The 24,344-nt window shown below is 40.2% G+C and overlaps 1 protein-coding gene across 1 annotated transcript; it reads right to left on the bottom strand.

Annotated features, from left to right (window-relative positions):
- Positions 1-2,090: 2,090 nt before the first annotated feature.
- On the bottom strand, positions 2,091-23,152 carry rab1ba (zRAB1B, member RAS oncogene family a). The gene is made up of 6 exons (XM_062994064.1): positions 22,865-23,152; positions 11,049-11,121; positions 9,706-9,801; positions 9,123-9,218; positions 7,063-7,194; positions 2,091-6,053 (listed from the first exon to the last, which is right to left on the bottom strand). The coding sequence occupies exons 1-6, from the start codon at positions 22,876-22,878 to the stop codon at positions 5,859-5,861; spliced, it is 606 nt and encodes a 201-aa protein (XP_062850134.1). The 5' UTR covers positions 22,879-23,152; the 3' UTR covers positions 2,091-5,858.
- Positions 23,153-24,344: the final 1,192 nt, after the last annotated feature.

Raw genomic sequence — 24,344 nt, forward strand, 5'->3', positions numbered from 1 at the left:
ATTAGAACAGGTCCTCTCTATCCTCACTGGGCAGGTCATAGGTTGTACTTAGCACAGCTGAGCTTCCTGCTTCAGGTTTGGAAGGCAGGTCTAATAGATTATGACGTGGAGATCTTGGGCGGTGCTGTTTAGGAGGTGGAATGGCACCCTCATGGCTTCTTGCCTCAGCTTCCTGTTGAACTTGTGCTCGTCTCTGTGCTGGAGGACACGGACCGGGACACCCGTCTAGGTCTGGGTCTGAAACAGATTTTACACACTAGACATCTGCTTTGTTAGTTTTACATGCTACTTGTAATATATGTGCACGTTTCTTAGACTCAATAACCTACATACCAAAACCTTCACATTAATACATCTCTTTTTCCTCTCTCTTTTTTTCTAACTACTTTTCAACATTTCTAATTGTCTTTCACTAAAACTACCTTTGGAAGAAAAACCACACTCTTTTATCCAAAATGCAAATTTAGTCAATGCTGCTTTACCATAATTAACATACACGAACCACACATTTGGTTCATCATACACATCTAAGAAAAATTTCTGTTTGCTTTTGCCACTCCCCATCATGCCTTTTTGTGTCAATCCACCCAATTTAAATTGTCTGTCGTGAATCACTCTCACTCACCTAGATACCTTGGTATCTTTAAAATTAAATACCCCGTATTTAATTTGTGTGCTACCTCCCAAACACATAAATACGCCCCGTATTTCGTTAAATATATCCCATATTCAACTTCTGTGTTCAGTACCCTGATGACTTGCTTTTTCTCCCAGGAGACATGTTGCACTAGGTTCGTCAACCTGTGGCAGATTTTCTATCCAAGAAATACTGCTAAACCGAGTCGATATCCCATCGACCCTTGCTGGCCACCCCCGACCATCAACAAAATCCAAGTCTAAATTTTGTTACTTGTGTGATTCACACCCGTACAATTTATATTAAATGTTTAATTTACTTACTTTCTATAAAATGATAGTAACCCCGGGACCAAGGCGGCAGACGAAGTCTGGTCCTGCAACGCAGAATGCCAATTGGGCGTTTCAGATGAAGTAAAGTCCTTCAGGATACCAACGCCTGTATCCCCCAGAACTTCTCAGCCGTCCAAGGAACGGGGTCCCATCTGGTTGGTGCCATGTTGTTGTGGGAATTCAAAATAACCCTTAAAGATTGACACAGACAACCGGGATAGTGATAAAAGCAAATAATCAATTTATTACTCAGCTGAGGGCCAACCTCAATGCAAACCGCTCACACAGCTTTACAGAGAGAGAGGGCGACTTCTGTCTGCCCTATCACAGTATTTATACCCCGCTTACTGCCCCTTCAGGCTAACTCTGCTCAGTAACCCAGCTCAAGGTCGACTTTCCACACCAAACTTGCTTATCATCCTACAAGAACAGTCAGTTAGAAACGTGGCGTACTTCCACAAGAATGCACCAGTATCAAAACTGCGCGTGCACCCCCGCACACACAATCCTAACACCCATGCATTCCCACGGAAGCAAGAAGACCATGCCAAGGTCAACATATCTCTGCCCCTAAGTAAACTTCCAAAAGTCTCTTCTACCTCTGCTAATTGAACTAAGAAAGCAGAAACTTATAAGTTTAATGCAAATAACTAATAAAATATAAAATTTCCATTCACACTTTACATCTACAAGGTGGACCAACTAGGTAGGAGTGTCTAATAAAGTGAAGTGAGTGGACACTGTATTCAAAAACTCCAGCAGCGCTGCTGTCTGATCCACTTATACCAGCACAACACACACTAACACACCAGCACCATGTCATTGTCACTGCAGTGCTGAGAATGATCCACCACCCAAATAATACCTGCTCTGTGGTGGTCCTGACCATTGAAGAACAGGGTGAAAGCAGGCTGAAAGAGTATGTAGAGAAACAGATGGACTACAGTCAGTAATTGTAGAACTACAAAGTGCTTCTATATGGTAAGTGGAGCTGATAAAATGGACAGTGAGTGTAGAAACAAGGAGGTGGTTTTAATGTTATGGCTGATCGGTGTATATGGGGTTTTCTGTAGAACATTAAAAGAAAATTGACTCCAACACTTTTCAAAAAAAGAACACGCTTACGACAGCCATTAATCTTTTTTATTTTATATATATTTATAATATGTACAAAGAGAAGACAAACATGGTCAAACTGAGCTATAAAAGCACCAACTTAAGCAAGCAGTGGGAGAGGAGATCTATCGGCCTGGTGCTCACTACAACCACAGACCGTGCCTTCATCATGCCTCATCCACGATACAGTGTGCAAACAAAAAGAAACCGAGCATATGGATGTAAAAAAAGAAAAAAGCACGCAGTATGGTGTATAACATTCAAACGTAACCCACCCACTTCTAGTCTCACCCTTCTACAATATTGCTTCTAGCCCCATATTTCATCAAGATATACATCACAAAATCACAACGTAATAACTTGATTTATAGGTTAAAATCAAAAGAACAGCAAGCCGTTTAGAAAAAAAAGAGCATATTCAAAATAGGGTGAACGTGTTAGTGTAGGACGGTGTACAGGTCTAAAGTAAGATGTTCTTAATGTAATGACTTAATGGTTTTAATAACTAAACAGCAGAAATATTCTCAAAAGCCGCAGCCCAAACCCATGCATTGTTTTGAATCCCTCACTTACTGCTCCATCTGATCCAAACTCAATGTAACAATTTACTCACTCTTGGTACATAATGCTGGAACGTGTGGGGTTAGCAATGGCTGAAATGGCATTAATTTGAATGGCTCAGATTATTAGTTACTGGTGTTGTTACAATAAGACATATACTGGTGCGACTATCTAATTAAGACAATTAATATAGGCTATTTGTTACAAAAACACTGCAGTTTAGTAGGGACTGGTTCCACCAAGGTTGTCTGCCCAAGGGCGTGAAACAAAAAAAAACAAAAAAATATATATATATAAAATAAAAGGACAATCTTAAGATTTTGAATATGTATGACATTAAAGGGTTAAATAGGCATTAAGCTGAATTCCATTACTTATATAAAACCCTCAATCTAACTTAAAGGCATTCAGACGTTTTTTCCTGGTCTGGAGTTAAAACCAAGAACCAGTACTTTAAAAAGTGAAAATATCGACCAAGTCTACAAGCTTTGATCTAAGACAAAAAGAGCATGACTCGACTGTGTGTGCGCTATATTTTGCTTTTCTAAAAATATGGGAGATCATATCCGGTCTCTTGGTGAAGACCAGTCAGTCCCAGCATCCCTGTCCTGGTAAGAAACAGCACAGATAAGCCTTAACACACTGATCCAAACACACATCATCTGTACTTCATGTGACTTCCATCCACAAGTAGGTTCACCAACACATACTTCTAAATGACATATTTATAAGGCATGAGGATTGACCATGTATCAGTTTAACAGAGAACATGTGGTGCCTATGCAGTCTAACTCATCAAAATGTTAAAATGTCAGTATGTCACTTATAGGCATAATTAAATAAAATAGCTACAGTAATTGATGACAAGACAGCGCAGAATCCAGCCTGTATGAATGAAGCATAAGCAGTCTGGTAAAAAGACATGAACTGGTATACAAACTTAAGTTTCTAATGTAATCCAGTAAAACCATTTAAGTTCGTCTCATTTAGACTAACGTGGCATACATGACAGACAGTAACGCCAGTCTTGTGTACGGTTTGTGTTACATTTAGAATGTTGCTTGGTTACAGTGAAGATGTGAGTATTGAATCATTATCTGTTGATGCATAGAATTGTTTATTTATTAGATATGCATCTTTCACCTACACCTTGACAAGTGCAGTGCAGCTCAGCGTTGTGTACGAAGAGACACACCCTGAGAGCACTCTTTTCTCATATCTGTGCAGGTGCCATCAATCAGCCAGCAGAGGTCGTAATTGCACCAGTAATGGGAGAGAGACCCCACCCGGCTTAGTCCTGCCCATATCTGAACAGCAGGCCAATCGTTGTTCACGTGGCCGCTCAGCCTTAGCCGGCAGGCAGAGCTAAGATTCGATACGATGTTTTTTCGAGATCCCAGCTCTGCGCCACCTGAGCGGCCTTGTTTATTAGGATTTTAACGTCATGTTTTACACACTTTGGTTACATTCATGACAGGACAGGTAGTTACTCATTACACAAGATGCATCAGTTCACAAGTTTATATTGAACACTATAAACTGTGGACTGTGGGAGGAAACTGGAGCCACGTGAGAACATGCAAACTCCACACAGAAAGGACCCGGACCGCCCCACCTGGGGATTAAATCCAGGACCTTCTTACTGTGAGGCGACAGTGCTACCCACTTAGCCACCCTGCATAGAATTGTGATATCAGAAACCAATAGAAATAAGTTAGCACTTCGACAGTTTGTGATGCAGCCTAAGGTTTAAGTAGAAGCAGCACAGTGTTGAAAAGTAGCAAAGCTTAACTACATTTCCCAGTAGCAAGTGGGTAGTGTTGTTCTTTATTAAATAAATTAGCTGGTCCAAATTAGCAACACTTTCTCAGCAAATGCTATGGTACTTCATTTACAGTAACAGACAAATACCCCAAATTTCCCCATTTCATCAATTATGGATTTTAATCAGAGGCACATTTAAGATAAATCAAGAAGGCTATGTCTACTGGAGTCTATGTTTAGGGACTGTATTCTTGTATTGTAAGTTTAGTACCACAGTAATAGTACATATCAATGGCACTTTGCATCATTGTTAAAAGTATCATGCCCAACACTGTTTCAAGAACAGCACACTTACTCCCTCTGTTTACTACCAGTCCCCTTGGTTTAATGGGCAGCTTAAAATCAGCTACTTTTCAGATTGATCATACACAGTCCAGGCTTTCGTAATTCATTTTAGTACATGTCCAGGCTTTCCTCTGAAGACATCTCACCATTGACGCAAGGTTAAACGCTTAAGATTAAAATTAAGTACTCAGCAAAAGTCTGCAGTAGGTTTACACAGCCTTACCCCACCGAGAGTCCAGGCCCGAAAAACTGGCTCTGACTAAATAGATCAAAGACAACAAATGGAAGATCATCAAGTTTTATAGTTAGATACAATGACACCTCTGAATGCTTGGCTCTGAATGCATTAAAATGAGAAAGGGGATGACCAGGTGAGTGGGGAAACAAGCTTTAATCAACCAGCCCAAGCCAAAGAAATCAAGCTTTTTGTTTTGAATACTCACATCTTCACCAAACCTTCATTTGAGAACAGCATGGTTTCGTTTCAGTATTAATTAATAGGAAAAGAAATCGGTGAGATCAGTATAATAAATCAGTATAATAAATACACATTACTGCCAATTTTTATGTCCTTCATTCAATGTGTCTGTAAAAGGACACATATATATAATTATCTTATGCACTTAACAATCAAAACGACAACTGTATGAGTGTAATTGTTTATGTATTTGTTGTTGATGTACTAATGCATAAGAAACCATCATTATGAAAAAGTACTCAATCCTCCATCCTTTTCTTTTGAGCTCTGAAGACTTTACCTGTACATGGCTTTCTAAGAGCCCGACGTTTACGGTGTCTTAACTATGTAAAGGGACAGAGTCGAAGATGAATGAAATGCAGTCGAGACTATGGTACAAAAACAGGACAAGGTGGAAAAGACAGAGGTTACGGTTAGTTCTAGGAGTATAAAACCAAGGAAAGGAACATGAACTCACAAAGGAAACCGCTAAAGAAACCAAATCAACACTTTGGCTCCAGACTCAGTTATTAGAAGGTTAGAACATCTTCACTTTCTGTTCTTATGCTCCTAGATGTATGAAAGTGTGGGATTCAGGGCAGAGGGGGCATGTGTTTGAGTGCGTGTTTATGTAGGGCGAGACTCTCTAACAGCAGCCGCCACCAGACTGTCGAACGGGTGTGCTCTCAATGTTTATATTGGGCTTGTCTCCGCCGGCTGTAGCTCCAGGACCCATGCGCTTCTTGATCTCAGCGGCCATGGTCATGAAGGCCTGCTCCACGTTGGTAGCATTCTTGGCACTCGTTTCGAGAAAAGGGATAGCGAGAGAGTCAGCAAATTCCTGCAAGATAGACAAGGACAGGATTATACTTGCTGTGTGACTGTGGACATGCATCTTTTATGAAGGCATCGCTGGTAGGCGTTACTTCTGTGCGTCTAAAGAAGAAGAAGCAGAAGAGCTCCAAAACCTCCTCAATATATTAAAGAAAGGCTGTGTCCTACTACTGGCAGACTAATTCTAGTAAGTGCACCATCAATTGATTATTATGACTAGTAGTGAGCCTGATATGTCGTTTGGAATGCATCTTCTAGTATGTTTAGGGGACACTTTAGGGCAGTGGTCCCCAACCACCAAGCCACAGACCGGTACTGGTCCGTGCGCCATTTATTACCAGGCTGGCCAGAAAGAAAAAGTAATTAGAGATCACTACAAAAGCAATGAACACACTGCTTCCATTTCCAACACACTTCAGGTGTGATTGTCTCTCATCACCCGTAGGTGGGAGCATTTCAGTGCAGTGAAAAAAGCTCAAGGTTCCCACTGATTTTCCATCATTTGTGAGTGGTATTGCTATTCTATTTTAAATCCTCCCACCCCCGCCGGTCCATGAAATTATATCTTATATGAAACCAGTCCGTGGTGCAAAAAAGGTTGGGGAGCGCTGCTTTAGGGGACACATTTGCCCAAGTAGCAAATAGTATACAAAAAAATAATAAATAATGTATTTCATTTACAGGCACAATGTAAACATATTTTTAACGTTTAGACACACCTTACTAAAATCCATGTTTTGGATTTCAGACATACAGGCAAACTTTGGTCTGTGTAGGTGCCTGGCCAGTCGAAAGCACAGCTGGTATTGGAAACTGACAGCTCTAAATTTCAGCATTGGTGGGCTAGCACATTAGACCACTGCGCCGCTCGGGCACCCATGTTGTTTGATTAGCCATAAAAATTAATAATAATTTGAAGCCATTTCCAAAAAGAAAAATGATTGAAATACTGCTTAAATGCATAAAGACCATTTGAGTTCAGAGCTGAAATAAAGGAGCTTGTAATAATTCCATACCTTGGCTGTTGTGTAGTCCACTACTTTCTTGGTAGTGAGGTCACACTTGTTCCCAACCAGCAACTTGTTGACATTCTCACTGGCATAACGGTCAATCTCCTGCAGCCACTGCTTTACATTGTTATAAGACTCCTTTAAGAGATTAACACACATACACACACATACAAAATAAACAATACAACCGAGATAGTGCACATATTTCTACACCTGCATCAAAGACTAATGTGCAGAAATGTAATGTGTGCTCTGGTGTATGAGACAGTCAATCCACAGCACACTGCAAAGTCAAAAAGTCCCAAAAATCTGTCTGCACACCAGTAGGTTCTAGAGTACTACCTTTACTGAAAAATTTAATTCACACCAGTAGGTGGTGCAATTCTCTCTACACAATCTAAATCAAAAATTCAGATGCCAGCTTATTAAATAAGCTTGGTCGAGACATGTCTGAGAAGTTTATTATGAACAGCAAATTCCAAACGAACCCTGGTAATATGTAATGCTTATATTATTTTGTTAACACATCCACTAGAGAAACAGATTTTAATATGGCATAAAGCAAACTTTACTTCCTAATGGCAAAATGAAGAAAAAAAAAAAGTAAAAAAAAAATGTTAAAAAAAAACCGTAAAAAATAAAAATATGTTAACTTCAACAATGAAAAAGTAAATGTGCATTAAAACACAAACAATGGCACCCAGGTGGCGCAGCGGAATATTCCGCTAGCACACCAGCGCCGATATTCTGAACTCCTCAGTTCGAAACTCGGCGTTGCCACCGGTCGGCTGGGCGCCATCTAGCGGGCATAATTGACAGTGCCTGCAGGGAGGGATGACCGGACTATGTGTGCGGGGTCTTCAAACACTGTAAGGACCCTGATTGGCAGATAGAGGCGCCTGTTCAGAGTGCATGGGTGGAAAGGCGTGAGCAGCAATATACCCTCCTCAACTGCAAAAAATCGGGGATCCCCAGCAGTGGATGACAAAATGACTATGCTAATTGGGAGAAAATGCATAAAATATTATAATAACATTAAAAAAAAAGAAAACACAAACACAATGAATTTACTTAAAATAAAACATGGAATCTGACCAGGGCTGTCCAAATGTATAAGGTGCACTAAACTGTATTATTGATTGACAATACTACAAGCTAAGATTTAACAACACAACTGGGATTTTGTATCCCATAGACAAGCATTAAATTTAATTCCATGTGTCATCACTTTTAAATAATGCAAATATCTGCTGTTTTACTATAAGAAATAGGATTTTTATGACATAAATAAATAGCCTCTCTAAACACAAATTATTACAGAGCATTTTTTCCCAACGAGAGAACACTTTTAGCATCATTCTCATTCCAGTAGTTAATCTTACTCTGAGAAATTTACATGAACAAAAATGAGCATGCTTAATTCAAAATTGTACTTGCTTAAAAAACAATTTACTTAAAAAAAACCCTAAAACAAATAGAATGTGTAACCGTGTGAATGTTTGTAGAAATATGGCTAGTTAGTTGTATCTGAGCAAGCTCTTGAATTCATACTACTGTGAAGAGTTCGAGCTCTCCAGTTCGAATCTCAGCCGTGCTACAGACCTGGCCAAACGGGCAGACAGACACGATTGATCATGTCTGAGTGAGGGATGGTCGGTTGGATTTCTTCTCACCACCACTGTGAAATACGATCTCTGTGGTGGGTTCAGCCGCCGACAACACCGGTAATGAATTTGCATGAATGATGGTATGTCTCTCCTTACACGATATGGCTCTGTGAGAACCCACCGCTGGCAAGTGAAGAGGAACTGGTCGGTGTGTGTGCATGTTGGAAGGGTTGTAAATGGATGTGGCTCTTTCTTTTCTAGGGCAGTGCGGGGTGGTGCAAGTGGCAATTGGAATTGACTAGATTAGGAGAAAAAAGGGAAATTAAGCAGGAAAGAAGGAAGAAAAGAAAACCTACCTTAAATTTGATTTAGTGTAAGATGAAACATAATTTATTACTATGTTATTACTATTTATTACTAAAGGGACAAAATTAATAATATTGTTTTATGATGTATTACCTGATCGGTTACATCGTAGACAACAATGATTCCGTGGGCCCCCCTATAGTAACTGGATGTGATGGTGCGAAACCTTTCCTGTCCAGCAGTATCCCACTAAGCAAAGAGGAACAGATGGATTATAGTTAGGCATATAACTTTGTGTTACCATGAGCGCAACAAACAATCATTCATTTCCTGTGTAGCAGTGGGACACAGAGCAGCGAGCAAATCAAGAGAGGGCTGCACCCGACACAAACACGATAAATTGAAATTTTCACGATTAGATGCAACTTAGGTATAACATTACAACAGCATCTGATTGGCTCTGGTAGATCTAAAGGACCAATCATATGACATCATCCTGAGACGTCATTCACATAAGAGGTCCATCAGTTCCAGTCCTATGCTGTGTTTAGCTTCCACTTAGCATGCATAAACATCTTACATCTTTTTCTTGATTTAAGTCTATAGTAGTGTGACAGTGGACATTACCACATAATCCAGCAGCATTTTATTATTTACAACATTATTATTAAGTTCCAAGAGTCAAACCATATGAACACAAGCAAACAAAATCATTTAAAAATAAAATGTCACTCACAATCTGAAGCTTGATAGTTTTACCATCCAGTTCAATAGTACGGATCTTGAAGTCCACACCTATGGTGCTGATGTAGCTTTCTGTGTAGGTGTCATCCTAAAAACAGACATTATTCATTGCAATTTGACATGAATAATAGATATGAATTAATAAGGTTATTCACAATCTTATAAAAGAAAAGTATTTGAACTACAGTTACTAAAATAATAATTGCTTTTGACAAAACCACACATTTATTAATACCCTTGCACTTGAGACTTTGTGTGACCTTTACTTGCTAACATAACAGCAATGAGCAGCAGTTCTTCTAGAATGCTTGGTAACACTAGAGAATCCAGATCAAGTCATGTAAGGACACTCGGGCATTCAGGCGTTTTACTAAAGTTCTGAACCCAATACTTCATGGAGCCCTAGATTCCATGTATACTAACAAAGATCCCAGGGCTGAACAACATTAAAGATCCTTCAAAGTAAACACTAATGCATTCCTGTATCGTTTTATGCACCCACAGCCAGCACTTGTTCCTATTTTCTGTATTTTTGTATTATCTGACACAAGAGCCCTGTTCCAGTCGAAGTTTCAGTAGTGTCTGGCAAACTCTAGGCACTTTTTTCTTTTTGAGTTCAAATAGTTTTAGAGACAAATCATCTTCAAACCAAAATTACAGTAAAAACCAGTTGAACCAGTGTTTAAAAAGTGGACCCCCACAGAATATATGGGTGGTGGACCATTGTCAGCAATGACATTAACAAGGTAATGACATAATAGTAGTGTGTTGTTCTAGTACACTATATGGACAAAGGTATTGGGACAATACTTTTAAAACATAAATTATTGAATTAATGTGTTTCAGCCACAACAATTGCTAACAGGTGTAATAAATCAATTACATAAAGGAAATAAATTTAAGGAAGGACCTTTCCTGTTCCAGCATGTGCACAAACCTAAGCTTGATTTAGGGAAACTCCAGTGACCTGCACAGAGCCCTGACCTCAGCCCCCCTGAACAACTTTGGAATGAACTGGAACATCAACTGAGACTTTCTTGACCAACATCACTGCCCAGCCGTACAAATGCTCTTTTGACTGAATGGGCACAGATTGCCACAGGCATACTTCAAAGCTGTGTGAGAAGCCTTCACAGAAGTGGCTGCTATAGCAGAAAGGATCACATAAAGGATCACATAAAGAGGTAAAGCACCCTTGTTTGCAGTTCAGTGACTGCATGCATCATAAGCACCTAATTTTACTACTACTTAATGCTTAATAAAACATTTTGGAGTGAAATAAGTAAGAAATCATTATCACATGTAATTACTTTAGAATACAGCTTTAGTACTTACTGCAAATCTCAACAGAAGACATGACTTGCCCACTCCAGAATCCCCGATGAGGAGCAGTTTGAACAGGTAGTCACTGAAATAGAAAATAATTATCAATATTATCACACATATATTCAAGTTGAATCGTCAAATAAAAAGACAAGATTTGCATGCAAGAGATTGATTAGAATGAAAAATATTCAGCAAGGTCAAGGATCTACGCTATATAGCTAAAATTTATGAACACTTAAACATCACATCCAAGATCATGTATGTCCTCCCTCACCACAGCCTCCTCTTTTTCCAGCTTCATCCTCAGCCCCCTTCTCTTGATAAAACTCTCATCCCTCCTATGCACATGCCTAAACCAGCTTGATCTCACCCTCCTGATTTTGTCGCTGAAGCTGCCCCTTTTATTAAACTCGCTCCTAAACCTAGGATCCATTTTTTAAATGAAATTGGACAGTAGAAAATTTAACAAACAGCACCATCTATAGAAGCAGTGCAAACACTGCTTTCTTTAAAATGTCCATTCAAGGTGTTTAAAATTGTAGAAGCAAAAAGTCATAGTCAAATATTTCTAAAAAATAAATAAATAAAATTTTAGTCAGCAGTCTAATCTGCTAGCCCATCAACATGGAGAATCAGGTGCTCGACAACTGGACGGTACTGAGGGAGGGCAGGCCGAATTGAGACTCCTACTGTCTGGAAGGCTTCAGACTGAGCAGCGAAAGAATAAAGAGAGCATTGTGTGATCATCTTTACATGTTCAAGCAATCTGCGAGGAAAAAGAGTCAAAAGGTGTGTGATAGACCGTAGTCCTGCTCAGTCAGTGTAGGAGTCATACATGCAGTGGAGGTCTCAAGTGCAACAAAGAAAGATATTTTCATTTCATTTTAATAGGGAAGTGTGGGAGACCCCAGAATCATTGGGTACAATGCAGCAACACACACTGAACAGGACACCAATCCATCACAGAGCTTTGTTCTACCACTAACCCTCCAGATATAGCCAATCCTGTTTGTATGCAAATGCAAATAGTGATAGTAACACGGGGGACTCAAACCCTGGATCCCAGCAGTAGGGAGCTAGAGTAAATTACCACCACACCACCTGAGCACCCTGACTGAATTATCTAAAACAAAACATTGGATTAATCAGCCTCTGAGTTTTATTGAACTTTCAGTCTATTTGACAGGCTGCATTATTGTACTTACTAATGTGCCAGTAGAAGCTGTTAGAGCACCGTTATATGCACAAGTACACAAAGAGGATGTTTGTCCAACATACCCCCTCGATCACTTTGTCACCAACTTATGTCTCTGTATCTACCGGTCACACTAACAGTGAGTGATCTAGTGTGCATTTGTATTAGAACACTGCAGAACAAACACACAAAAATAAACACTCTGAAACTCAAATGTCTAAAACAGTTATAACTGTTAAAACAATGCATTTGAATGAACCTAAAAAACCTTCAAGCAATAACAGAATGCGCAGTTACAGCTTCACTGCAAGTGTCTATAAGCAAGGATTTGCTGAAGGGCACTGCAAAAGCTGCAGTTCAAACAAGGGTGGTGGCTGGATTTACACATCTCAAACACATAACTGGCACTAGCCCTCACTAGAGCTGAATGATATTTCATTTTTAAATGAAATAAAAATGTTGTAATATTTATTATTTATTAGGATTTTAATGTCATGTTTTACACACCTTGGCTACATTCATGACAGAAACACAAGATTCATCAGTTCACAAGTTTAATATTATACACAGTCATGGACAATTTTGTATCTCCAATTTACCTCACTTGTATGTCTTTGGACTGTGTGAGGAAACCGGAGCTCCCGGAGTAAACCCACACAGAGACAGGAAGAACATGCAAACTCCACACAGAAAGGACCCGGACCGCCCCACCTGGGGATCGAACCCAGGAGGGGGGCTTCTTGCTGTGAGGTGACAGTGCTACCCACTGAGCCACTGTGCCACCCAAGTGTGGCTGTAGTAAAGGAATCATTTCATCAGCAGCCTTAACAACTTTAATAAAGTAATTAAATCAAATGCTTTGATCCTAACCAATCGGAAACAGCTAAAATATGTCACCAAATAGAACCCTATTCTACTACATTGTTTGTCTATAGTGATTGCATGACCGTGTGTGTCATGATGTTATGCACATGTTACTAATACAGTTGTGATCAACATTAGTGGCACCTTTAATTGTTTAGTATAAAAAAGCCAATATCTTCAGAAATAAGTGGATATGTACAGGGGTTGGACAAAATAACTGAAACACCTGTCATTTTAGTGTGGGAGGTTTCATGGCTAAATTGGACCAGTCTGGTGGCCAATCTTCATTAATTGCACATTGCACCAGTAAGAGCAGAGTGTGAAGGTTCAATTAGCAGGGTAAGAGCACAGTTTTGCTCAAAATATTGCAATGCACACAACATTATGGGTGACATACCAGAGTTCAAAAGAGGACAAATTGTTGGTGCACGTCTTGCTGGCGCATCTGTGACCAAGACAGCAAGTCTTTGTGATGTATCAAGAGCCACGGTATCCAGGGTAATGTCAGCATACCACCAAGAAGGACAAACCACATCCAACAGGATTAACAGTGGACGCAAGAGGAAGCTGTCTGAAAGGGATGTTCGGGTGCTAACCCGGATTGTATCCAAAAAACATAAAACCACGGCTGCCCAAATCACGGCAGAATTAAATGTGCACCTCAACTCTCCTGTTTCCACCAGAACTGTCCGTCGGGAGCTCCACAGGGTCAATATACACGGCAGGGCTGCTATAGCCAAACCTTTGGTCACTCGTGCCGATGCCAAACGTCGGTTTCAATGGTGCAAGGAGCGCAAATCTTGGGCTGTGGACAATGTGAAACATGTATTGTTCTCTGATGAGTCCACCTTTACTGTTTTCCCCACATCCGGGAGAGTTACGGTGTGGAGAAGCCCCAAAGAAGCATACCACCCAGACTGTTGCATGCCCAGAGTGAAGCATGGGGGTGAATCAGTGATGGTTTGGGCTGCCATATCATGGCATTCCCTTGGCCCAATACTTGTGCTAGATGGGCGCGTCACTGCCAAGGACTACCGAACCATTCTGGAGGACCATGTGCATCCAATGGCGGTGCCGTGTATCAGGATGACAATGCACCAATACACACAGCAAGACTGGTGAAAGATTGGTTTGATGAACATGAAAGTGAAGTTGAACATCTCCCATGGCCTGCACAGTCACCAGATCTAAATATTATTGAGCCACTTTGGGGTGTTTTGGAGAAGCGAGTCAGGAAACGTTTTCCTCCACCAGCATCACCAGCAAAACCAGGTGTTTCAGTCATTTTGTCCAACCCCTGTAGTTTGTATCATTAGAATATTTTTATATAATTTATCAAAAACTTAACCTGTCAACATACAGGGGTTGGACAAAATAACTGAAACACCTGGTTTTAGACCACAATAATTTATTAGTATGGTGTAGGGCCTCCTTTTGCGGCCAATACAGCGTCAATTCGTCTTGGAAATGACATATACAAGTCCTGCACAGTGGTCAGAGGGATTTTAAGCCATTCTTCTTGCAGGATAGTGGCCAGGTCACTACGTGATGCTGGTGGAGGAAAACGTTTCCTGACTCGCTTCTCCAAAACACCCCAAAGTGGCTCAATAATATTTAGATCTGGTGACTGTGCAGGCCATGGGAGATGTTCAACTTCACTTTCATGTTCATCAAACCAATCTTTCACCAGTCTTGCTGTGTGTATTGGTGCATTGTCATCCTGATACACGGCACCGCCTTCAGGATACAATGTTTGAACCATTGGATGCACATGGTCCTCCAGAATGGTTCGGTAGTCCTTGGCAGTGACGTGCCCATCTAGCACAAGTATTGGGCCAAGGGAATGCCATGATATGGCAGCCCAAACCATCACTGATCCACCCCCATGCTTCACTCTGGGCATGCAACAGTCTGGGTGGTACGCTTCTTTGGGGCTTCTCCACACCGTAACTCTCCCGGATGTGGGGAAAACAGTAAAGGTGGACTCATCAGAGAACAATACATGTTTCACATTGTCCACAGCCCAAGATTTGCGCTCCTTGCACCATTGAAACCGACGTTTGGCATTGGCACGAGTGACCAAAGGTTTGGCTATAGCAGCCCGGCCGTGTATATTGACCCTGTGGAGCTCCCGACGGACAGTTCTGGTGGAAACAGGAGAGTTGAGGTGCACATTTAATTCTGCCGTGATTTGGGCAGCTGTGGTTTTATGTTTTTTGGATACAATCCAGGTTAGCACCCGAACATCCCTTTCAGACAGCTTCCTCTTGCGTCCACAGTTAATCCTGTTGGATGTGGTTTGTCCTTCTTGGTGGTATGCTGACATTACCCTGGATACCGTGGCTCTTGATACATCACAAAGACTTGCTGTCTTGGTCACAGATGCGCCAGCAAGACGTGCACCAACAATTTGTCCTCTTTTGAACTCTGGTATGTCACCCATAATGTTGTGTGCATTGCAATATTTTGAGCAAAACTGTGCTCTTACCCTGCTAATTGAACCTTCACACTCTGCTCTTACTGGTGCAATGTGCAATTAATGAAGATTGGCCACCAGACTGGTCCAATTTAGCCATGAAACCTCCCACACTAAAATGACAGGTGTTTCAGTTATTTTGTCCAACCCCTGTACATGCAGTCTTATCAAGATAAAAATGAAGAAGCAACGGTATTTAAAATGGAAATAATTAAAAGGCACCCTTCCCTAGTACTTGGTTGCACAACCTTGGCCAACAATGACAGCCTCCAAACGTTTTCCTTAGGCACATGTGAGCTTCTTGCACTTGTCTGCTAATAGTTTCTACCACTGTAATTCTCTCAAGCTCTTGAAGCTCATTGCTGGCTAGTGTAGAACATGCAGTCAGACTACAGTGTATTTTCCAGTACACTATCTGTCCGTCATAGTATTAAGACAGCCAAGCTGTATTCCATTTTAGTATGACTAGAGAGCACGTTAAAGTAAATGCTAGGCTGATCCTGGGCGCCAACACGGACAATAAATGGCTTGTGCATCAGGGTTGGATACCGGAGATTCCTCATAACTGATGCAAATACGATCTCTGCTGGCTGATCGACGGAGCCTGCATCAGAGGCGAAGGATAATGATGATGTGCGAGACTACTACTGCACGTGTCTGAGGGATGTGTGTTAGTCACGGCTCTCCTCGGTCAGAAGTGGAGATTAGCAGCAGTAGAGAGGAAGCCAAATGCAATCAGGTAATTGGACATGACTAGATTGGAGGAACATTGGGAAAAATATGAAAAAACAAAGGACTTATTAACCAAGCAAATATTTCATCTGTTATTTAAACAAGAATTATTTTAGATGTAATATTGAAAGCATATGGAGTGAATCATAACTGCAACTACACACAATCGTTATCATAAATCAATCAAATTCATTTAACGAGATCAAATTCAGTTTCATACAAAAACACTCCCAAGAAATACATAATGTGATTAAACAAACAGATTGTACATCTTCTTCTGATAAACAACACGGAAGCCCTCTTAGCTATTTAAATGTTGCAATCACCTAGCTATTCTGGGGCAATCTAAAATCTGAGGTCATAAGACTTGCCAAGTGCTAACATGGCACATGCAGCAAGATCTTGCACAACACACGTAATGTGTAGCAACAAGAACTTTGTCTACAGCATGTCATCCAGTTTGACGTGTCCATGTTAAAAGACCACAGATATTGTAACCATATTTAAGAGGTGGGTGGATTTCCATCATGTTGTATGAAAGAGCTACACCACAATGTATTTCTCAGCAAATTATTTCAATCAGCAGTGCGGTGGACTAAAATATGTTTTTTTTTAGCAAAAAGATATTAAAAACCAGCCTGCTGAGCTTAGCAGAGACTCTAACAATGAGCCACATTAAAGAAACAGAAAAGAAAATAAAAACAAATATTTGCTGCTGTAATAAAGCAGTTACAGAAGAACTTAAACTGGATAATCGCCATACTCAAAAAGTCTGTCAGAAATAGGGATGTAACGATGCACCACAAGAGATAATAACCGATTTAAAAAATCCACGATTTAAATCGATTTGACATTCAAAATGAATCGATATTCACTTTAAATAGCAGAGGGCAATGTCGCTATACACCTTGCCTGTGTCACTGGCGCTATATGCCTGATTACCAGATTCTGGGGTTTTCAGCCAAATTGGGCTTAATTCAAAATTATTTTGCATACTCAGAAATAAAAGGGCATTCATTATTTGGATAAATAAAAGATAATCACAAATTTAGTATTTTATTTTATTTTAAAGAGAAATAATAAAAGAAACCTGTCATAATTTGTCTTCAATTTTAGTTAAAGAAAAAAAAAAATAATAATTTTGTGAACCCAGTATCGTGAATCGCATCACGTCGTGGGTAGAGTGTATCGTTACATCCCTAGTCATAAGGTTTGTTATTTTGTAAAACCAATAGAGAGATTAACATGTGTACAAGAGCAGGGGTTTTCAACCTTTTTGGACATGCGCCCCCCATCGTGTGCCAACCGCGATTTTGCAAACCCCCCCCCCTCGAACTTGCGCCTCAAACCCCCCCACCACCTTCGTCAACCATCGTACAGAAACCATTGCGAAAGCTCTTGACAACCTAAAATAACATAATTAACGTTGTGCGCATCATATATACGATGCAATTTTGCTGATTAAAAATATTACTTCAAAAAGATAATACAGCCTGATCCAATCTGAGCCGATTCTATCAGCACGTTCTATAAATTCGTGGTTCACTTTTGTAAATCTTAAGCGATTCTTGCTTTTGATGTAGATGAGAGCAGAAAACGATACTTCACAGAGCCAGGCAAAGGCAAAAGTACATCAATTACTAAGTTGGTTAGTTCAGGATCATCTGCTCTGACTGACAGAAAACTTTTAGCTCCGCAGACAGAACGAGTCTGACTTGGTTACCGCTCTGTGGTAATACTCAGTTTAATTAAGCCTGAGCTTTTTGAGGTAAGAGAGTCACACAAAATGTCCTGTAAACGCTGGTGTTTATTTAAAACCGCAACATTCATTAATAACAGTAAAAACAGAGAGATGTCTGAGAAAAGAAACTTACGCTGCGCTTAAAATTAATCGACTCCTGAATCACTTACATCGATACTGTGAACAGAACATCTCTCAGACACACACACGTCCTATAACAGCAGTCGTTGCTTTTGTCACCGGTTTATCTTCACTGTCTGCCCTATTTTGAAGGTTTTTTTCAAAATGAACTGAATCACATTAAACGTGCGTTTGTGTGTGGTCAGTGAGACTAATGAAATATGTGGGTGAAAAATGAATTGCTTTCGTTTTAGAAGTAAAAAAAATCTCATAATGCCACGCCCCCTGGTCAGGCCCCACAGGTTGAAAACCCCTGTACTAGAGTACCTGATAACTTAATAATCGACCACGACATGTATGCTATGAAAACTTATTTCAAGCTGTATAACAACTCAGACCCTGCACCATGCTTGTTATTAAGTTAAACGTCAGTGTCAATGTGTGCAAGGTCATAAATAAAACTTACTGTGTGGTAAAAAGAACATTACAATTACCTAATGTGAACAAAAAGGTGCACGTTGCCTGTGCCTATGTGCTAATTCACAGAAATTTGTGAGATGTAACCTGACACCATCAACGTCCTACCAACAGTGGAAAAACAAATGATGCACCATTATACACAAACACTTTTAACATGATAATTATTGTTTATTCTACTTTAACTGTGTTGACTGTGTAGGCTTTTGCTATATTGTCAATTTTCACATTATGTTACCACAGATCAGTGGTTTTCAACCTGTGGGAAGTATCTGTCCAGGAGGGCAGGACATTAGGAGATTTTTTCACTTCTAATACTAAAGCAATTTATTTTTCACCCACAGGAGGCGTATTTGATTAGTCTTACTGAACGCGCACACACATGTTTAATGTTATCCAGCTCAGTCTGAAACAAAGGACGTTAGCTAGCAAAACTTAAAAATAGATACAGATAACCTATTTAAACTCTGTATTATATTCACTTCACTACAAAATAATCTTTTTTTTGCCTATTTTAACCACACCCATTGCAAATATGAGCATAAATAGCATTCAGCCATGCAATCTCCATAAACAAACATTGGAACCGGAATAGGTCATACCTGAAGAGTTCATGTGTTTACCATGGTATGGTCAGAGGAAATAAGACAGACATTTTCCCATTAGGAGTGGCTAATACAGCCAAAATCCTCTACCATGTTTGAGATGGATCAATAAAGGATTTTGAGGTCTATACCAAATATTGATTGTCAGTAAGCGACACTGGTTGGAAAAATTGTCACAAATACTCAAGAATATAAACTCCCTATGTAAAACAATTAGGCAGAATGAGGTTAACCCACAGTTACCGCAGTTATTAAAGTTGTTATAAAGAACTGTTCTGTGTTTGGAAACACCTAGTAAACAAACAAAACAAAATGTGTGTGGAAATTATACAGGAAAAATGGTGGGCAAGTGTTTGTTTATTAGGAGATTAACGTCATGTTTTACACTTTGGTTACATTCATGGCAGGAAAGGGAATTACAGGTTACACATGATTCATCAGTTTAAGTTCGATGTCTGCAGTTCACCTAACCTACATGTCTTTGCACTGTGGGAGGAAACCGGAGCACCCGAAGGAAAACCACAGACACCGGTCGGGGGGAAGGGTCAAAGTCTAAGGCAGTAAAACAACTCATTACAACTTAAAAAAATTAGACTTATGCCACTTATGAGTTATTCATTGTTATATTATATTCTTACCATACTGCCAATTCACTAATTTCACAGTTCCCTGTTTCATCAAACATCTTGCCCGGATACCAGTTTTTACTCTGTTGAAATGTAATATCAGTATGTATAAATCCTGCCATATTAGAACACTTTTGATCAGGTGTACAGATACAGAGTAAATTGCCAAACTAGAATAATTGCTGGGTTGTGTAAAACTAGGCAGAACCTCCTCTATATAAGCCGGGGATTTCATGAGCCTAATGAAAACAAACAGTGAAAGATATGTTGTGATGAAACCTGGGTTAGATGCTCTGTGTGTCTTTTATCAGATTACAGCAGGATGTTGCTATTTTAACCGCTGAATGCAAATCACATGACCAGAAATAAACACTTGCATGTCAACACACCACTGTCAATATGCCACTAATGCTAAGCTCACTACTTTCTTGACACACTGTTTATATTATAAGCTTGGGGGAAGGGGGGGGGGGGGGGGGGACACATATACTACACAACGTGAGTGACTTGTTGTTTACATACAGAAAATAATCACGTGTTGTACTATCACAGCTTCCTGCAGCAAAGTTCTGAAAAATCCAGCCTCCTACCCCTAGTGTTTGGCTAGAAGCACCTGCGACTTGTGCTGTGATTGGTTAGTTCTTACTCCCATCCTGACCATTTAAAGCAGCTTCTTGAACACAAAAGCTGTCACTTTAACTGTCATACAATATAAATAGCTTCTGCTGTCTTCAATTACGTGTCTATTATATTCTATCTATTATAACAGCATTATACATTTATTTGTAATGCTCTTTGAAACTACCTCATGTATAATGTGTTCTACATACATGAACTTTGACTGCGGTGTCTTAAATGACTGTTTTAACCACATTTGGGGGCTGTAATACAGCAGTTCTCAACCTTTTTTTCTCCTAGACCCCTCTGTGATCAAAAACATTTTCTGGGACCTATTCAACATGGGTTATGATATTCTTCTTATGCTTCCAATGAAGATGATGGAAGGTATTGTGTTCCTGCTCATGGGAAATTCAAGGAATCCATGATGAAGGTGTATATCTTGGTATTTTCTGATTTTGTTTAATGTAGTGGGTTTACTTCTGGTGAACTGGTGGTGGGAGCTTTGCTACTTTGGTCCAATTCAGCAGGATCTGCATCAACAACTGAATAAGCATAATTCATAGCGGCTGCCCATTGACCTTTGCACTTTTGTGGTGGGCAAATAAAATGGGTCAAACAAAGTTTATTTTTTTTATGCCACTTTATACACTTGATTGTTTTATTTATGACATGATCGGTGTTATGTTTGTCTTTTTTTTTCTTGTTTTTATTTTTGTTTCTGCCAGGAAGTTTAGGATTGTTCTTGTGTTTTCTTGGTTGAGGGTTTCTTTACCAGTTCCAGGTATGTGTATCCCAACAAAGTTTAAAATAGAACTATATGACATCACAAGAAACATCCTATTGATTTACCTTTCACATGTGTATTCTTGTTTACTCCTTTCAATTCAATGTAACAGGACCCCTCTAGGCCTCAGGTCCCCTCGTTGAGAACCACTGCTGTATTAGGTTTGGTGGCATGATGAACTTTAAATCCTACAACACCTATGTATTAAGCAATGTGCCATAGAAACACCACATACCTGGGTGCTTTTAACACATGCTGACGCCCCTAGCTTCTTGGCTAAAACTACTTTTATAATCCATGTGTTAAACTCTGTATTAATCAGGCACCAACCTTGCTTTTAACGCCTTATGTTTGATTGCATATCTGATATGTAATCTAATAATGTTAGCTTTAATTGTTCACATTTGCAATCTTAAATAATGTGGAAATATCTGGAAAACCCAATAGAACAACTGTTAAATCCATTTTAATCAAAGCAAAGGTGTCATAAGCCTGAGCAAACCACCTAAAAATGCAGATCCAGGCTGGTTTGTTTACATGTTTTACACACTCCCTGAGGGGCTACACCATCCTTGCGCTCACAAATGAAAACAAGGCAAACTAGCTTGCTAAATGCTTGACATTATGGGTAATATAGTATCTACTCTGTTCAGCCTTTTGTTCCCATTGTGGAACATTTTGAGCTGCATTCTTGTGAACGGTGCAGTAAAAATAGTATTATTAACGTTAGTATATACATTACATTTATATTTTTCGCATTTAGCAGACGCTTTTATCCAAAGCGACTTACAGTATTGTGACAGTAAGGGCCCAACAGTGGCAACCTGGCAGTGGTGGGGCTTGAACCGGCAACCTTTCGGTTACTAGTCCAGTACCTTAACCGCTAGGCTACAACTGCCCGTATACATGTTTTTATTTATTAGGATTTTAACGTCATGTTTTACACATTTTGTAACTTCAATTCACCTCACTTGCATGTCTTTGGACTGTGGGAGGAAACCGGAGCACCGGGAGGAAACCCACACAGACAACATGCAAACTCCACACAGAAAGGACCCGGACCGCCCCACCTGGGGATCGAACCCAGAACCTTCTTGCTGTTAGCCACTGATCCACTGTTATTTTATACAATATAAGAAACGTTATGAAGAGAAAAAAACATGATACAACCTACTACTAACGCTAAGTTGTACAGTATTTAGCGTAAACAAACAGCACCTTCATACACAGTAGCTCCTCAGGAAAAATCTGTAACAATTATTTAAATTAAATATCAGTTCGTTTCCGAAGCTTTTATAACGACTTGTGACTGTGACTCGGGAACTCATGTTTACAGTCATTTCTAATACACAAATGAGGTAGAAATATCGTGTTACAGCGACGCTGAGCCAATCAGAACCGAAGGCTTGATGTCTCAATACGGGTGGGGAAAACAACGCCAAGCTAGCTCAGCCAGCTGACAGCCAGGCTAGCCGAAGTGACACAGCTTAACCGCTACAGACAATAAACAATGTTTATTAATGCTGCATTCAAGCCGAATGGCGGTGTTTTATCAATAAAGCAGAAATAAACATATATACTCACTATTCAGGATTCATGGTGCGAGTGTGTGTGAAGGCCGGGTGTGTGTATAAGTGTGTGTGTGTGTGTTTCAGCTGGAGCTCTGACACTCTTCCTCCCTTCAGTCCTGATCAAGCAGATGCTAAAGCGCTCTAGTGCTGTGTGCAGTTCTGCTCCGTTAATAACCGCTCTTCTTCTCTGTGTGTTCCTCTGCTGTTCTCTCTCACAGTTGGTGTGAATGGCTTTATCTAGAGGACATTACTCATGAGAAGAACAGCTCCTGTTTAATCCTGTTCTTTCTTCCTTCCTCTCTGGACGCTGTACAAGTACAAGATGGCTGCGCAGGTGCGGCAGTGACGTCAAGTGACGTGGCAGCACAGACCCTCGTAAGAGTTTCATTAAAAACGAGAGTACAAAGTTAGGCAAGACGTATACTATACACCGATCAGCCATAACATTAAAACCACTCACTGTCCATGTTATCAGCTCCACTTACAACATAGAAGCACTTTGTAGTTCTACAATTACTGACTGTAGTCCATCTATCTCTCTGCACGCTTTGTTAGCCCCTTTCACCCTGTTCTTCAATGGTCAGGACCACCACAGAGCAGGTATTATTTAGGTGGTGGATCATTCTCAGCACTGCAGTGACACTAACATGGTGGTGGAGTGTTAGTGTGTGTTGTGCTGGTATGAGTGGATAAGAGTTTTTAAACACCTCACTGTCACTGCTGGACTGAGAATAGTCCACCAACCAAAAACATCCAGCCAACAGCGCCCTGTGGGTAGCGTCCTGTGACCACTGATGAAGGTCTAGAAGATGACCAACTGAAACAGCAGCAATAGATGAGCGATCGTCTCTGACTTTACATCTACAAGGTGGAACAACTAGGTAGGAGTGTCTAACAGAGTGGACAGTGAGTGGACACGGTATTTAAAAACTCCAGCAGCGCTGGAAGGAGGTGGTTTTAATGTTATGGCTGATCAGGGTATAATCTCCCACAGTTTCGAACTTAGTAATTGGTATGTTTTCGTTTTTTCTGTAATGATAGCATACCCATAAGCTGGTATAAACTCCACAAGTTGGTGCAAAAACTGATGATGAATCTGCCATAAATCCACACTGCCACATTTGCAATTTTTTTTTAAACAAACTTCTAATAGTTTTAGACTGTAATTGATAGGGCGAGCTCATAAAATCAGGTTTTCGAGTTAGAATCTCAGCTGTGCTCTAGACCTGGACAAGCGGGCACAATTGGGAACTGGGAGTCGGGAAGACGTGGACCCTGTGAGACCCTGCCAGGTAAAAAGAAGAAACCTGTTGCACGTGTGTCAGAGAAGGCGCATCACGGTCTGCTGTTTTTCTCGATTACATTTACATTTTCAGCATTTAGCAGATGCTTTTATCCAACGCCACTTACAGTACTGTGAAAGTGTACTATGTAAGCAATTAAGGGCCGAGGGTCTTGCCAATCACCCCGATTACATCCTCTTTACTGATTCG

The sequence above is a fragment of the Trichomycterus rosablanca genome, chromosome 4 (assembly GCF_030014385.1).
Source record: "Trichomycterus rosablanca isolate fTriRos1 chromosome 4, fTriRos1.hap1, whole genome shotgun sequence".
In the NCBI taxonomy this organism is placed as follows: Eukaryota; Metazoa; Chordata; class Actinopteri; order Siluriformes; family Trichomycteridae; genus Trichomycterus; species Trichomycterus rosablanca.

What these genes read in the sequence shown, in the direction of transcription:
- rab1ba (XM_062994064.1), bottom strand. An exon ending in GTCTTCTGTTGAGATTTGCA is followed by an intron (nt 9,802 to 11,048) that starts GTAAGTACTAAA and finishes GTCTGTTTTTAG; the next exon opens with GATGACACCTACACAGAAAG. An exon ending in AAACTATCAAGCTTCAGATT is followed by an intron (nt 9,219 to 9,705) that starts GTGAGTGACATT and finishes CTCTTTGCTTAG; the next exon opens with TGGGATACTGCTGGACAGGA.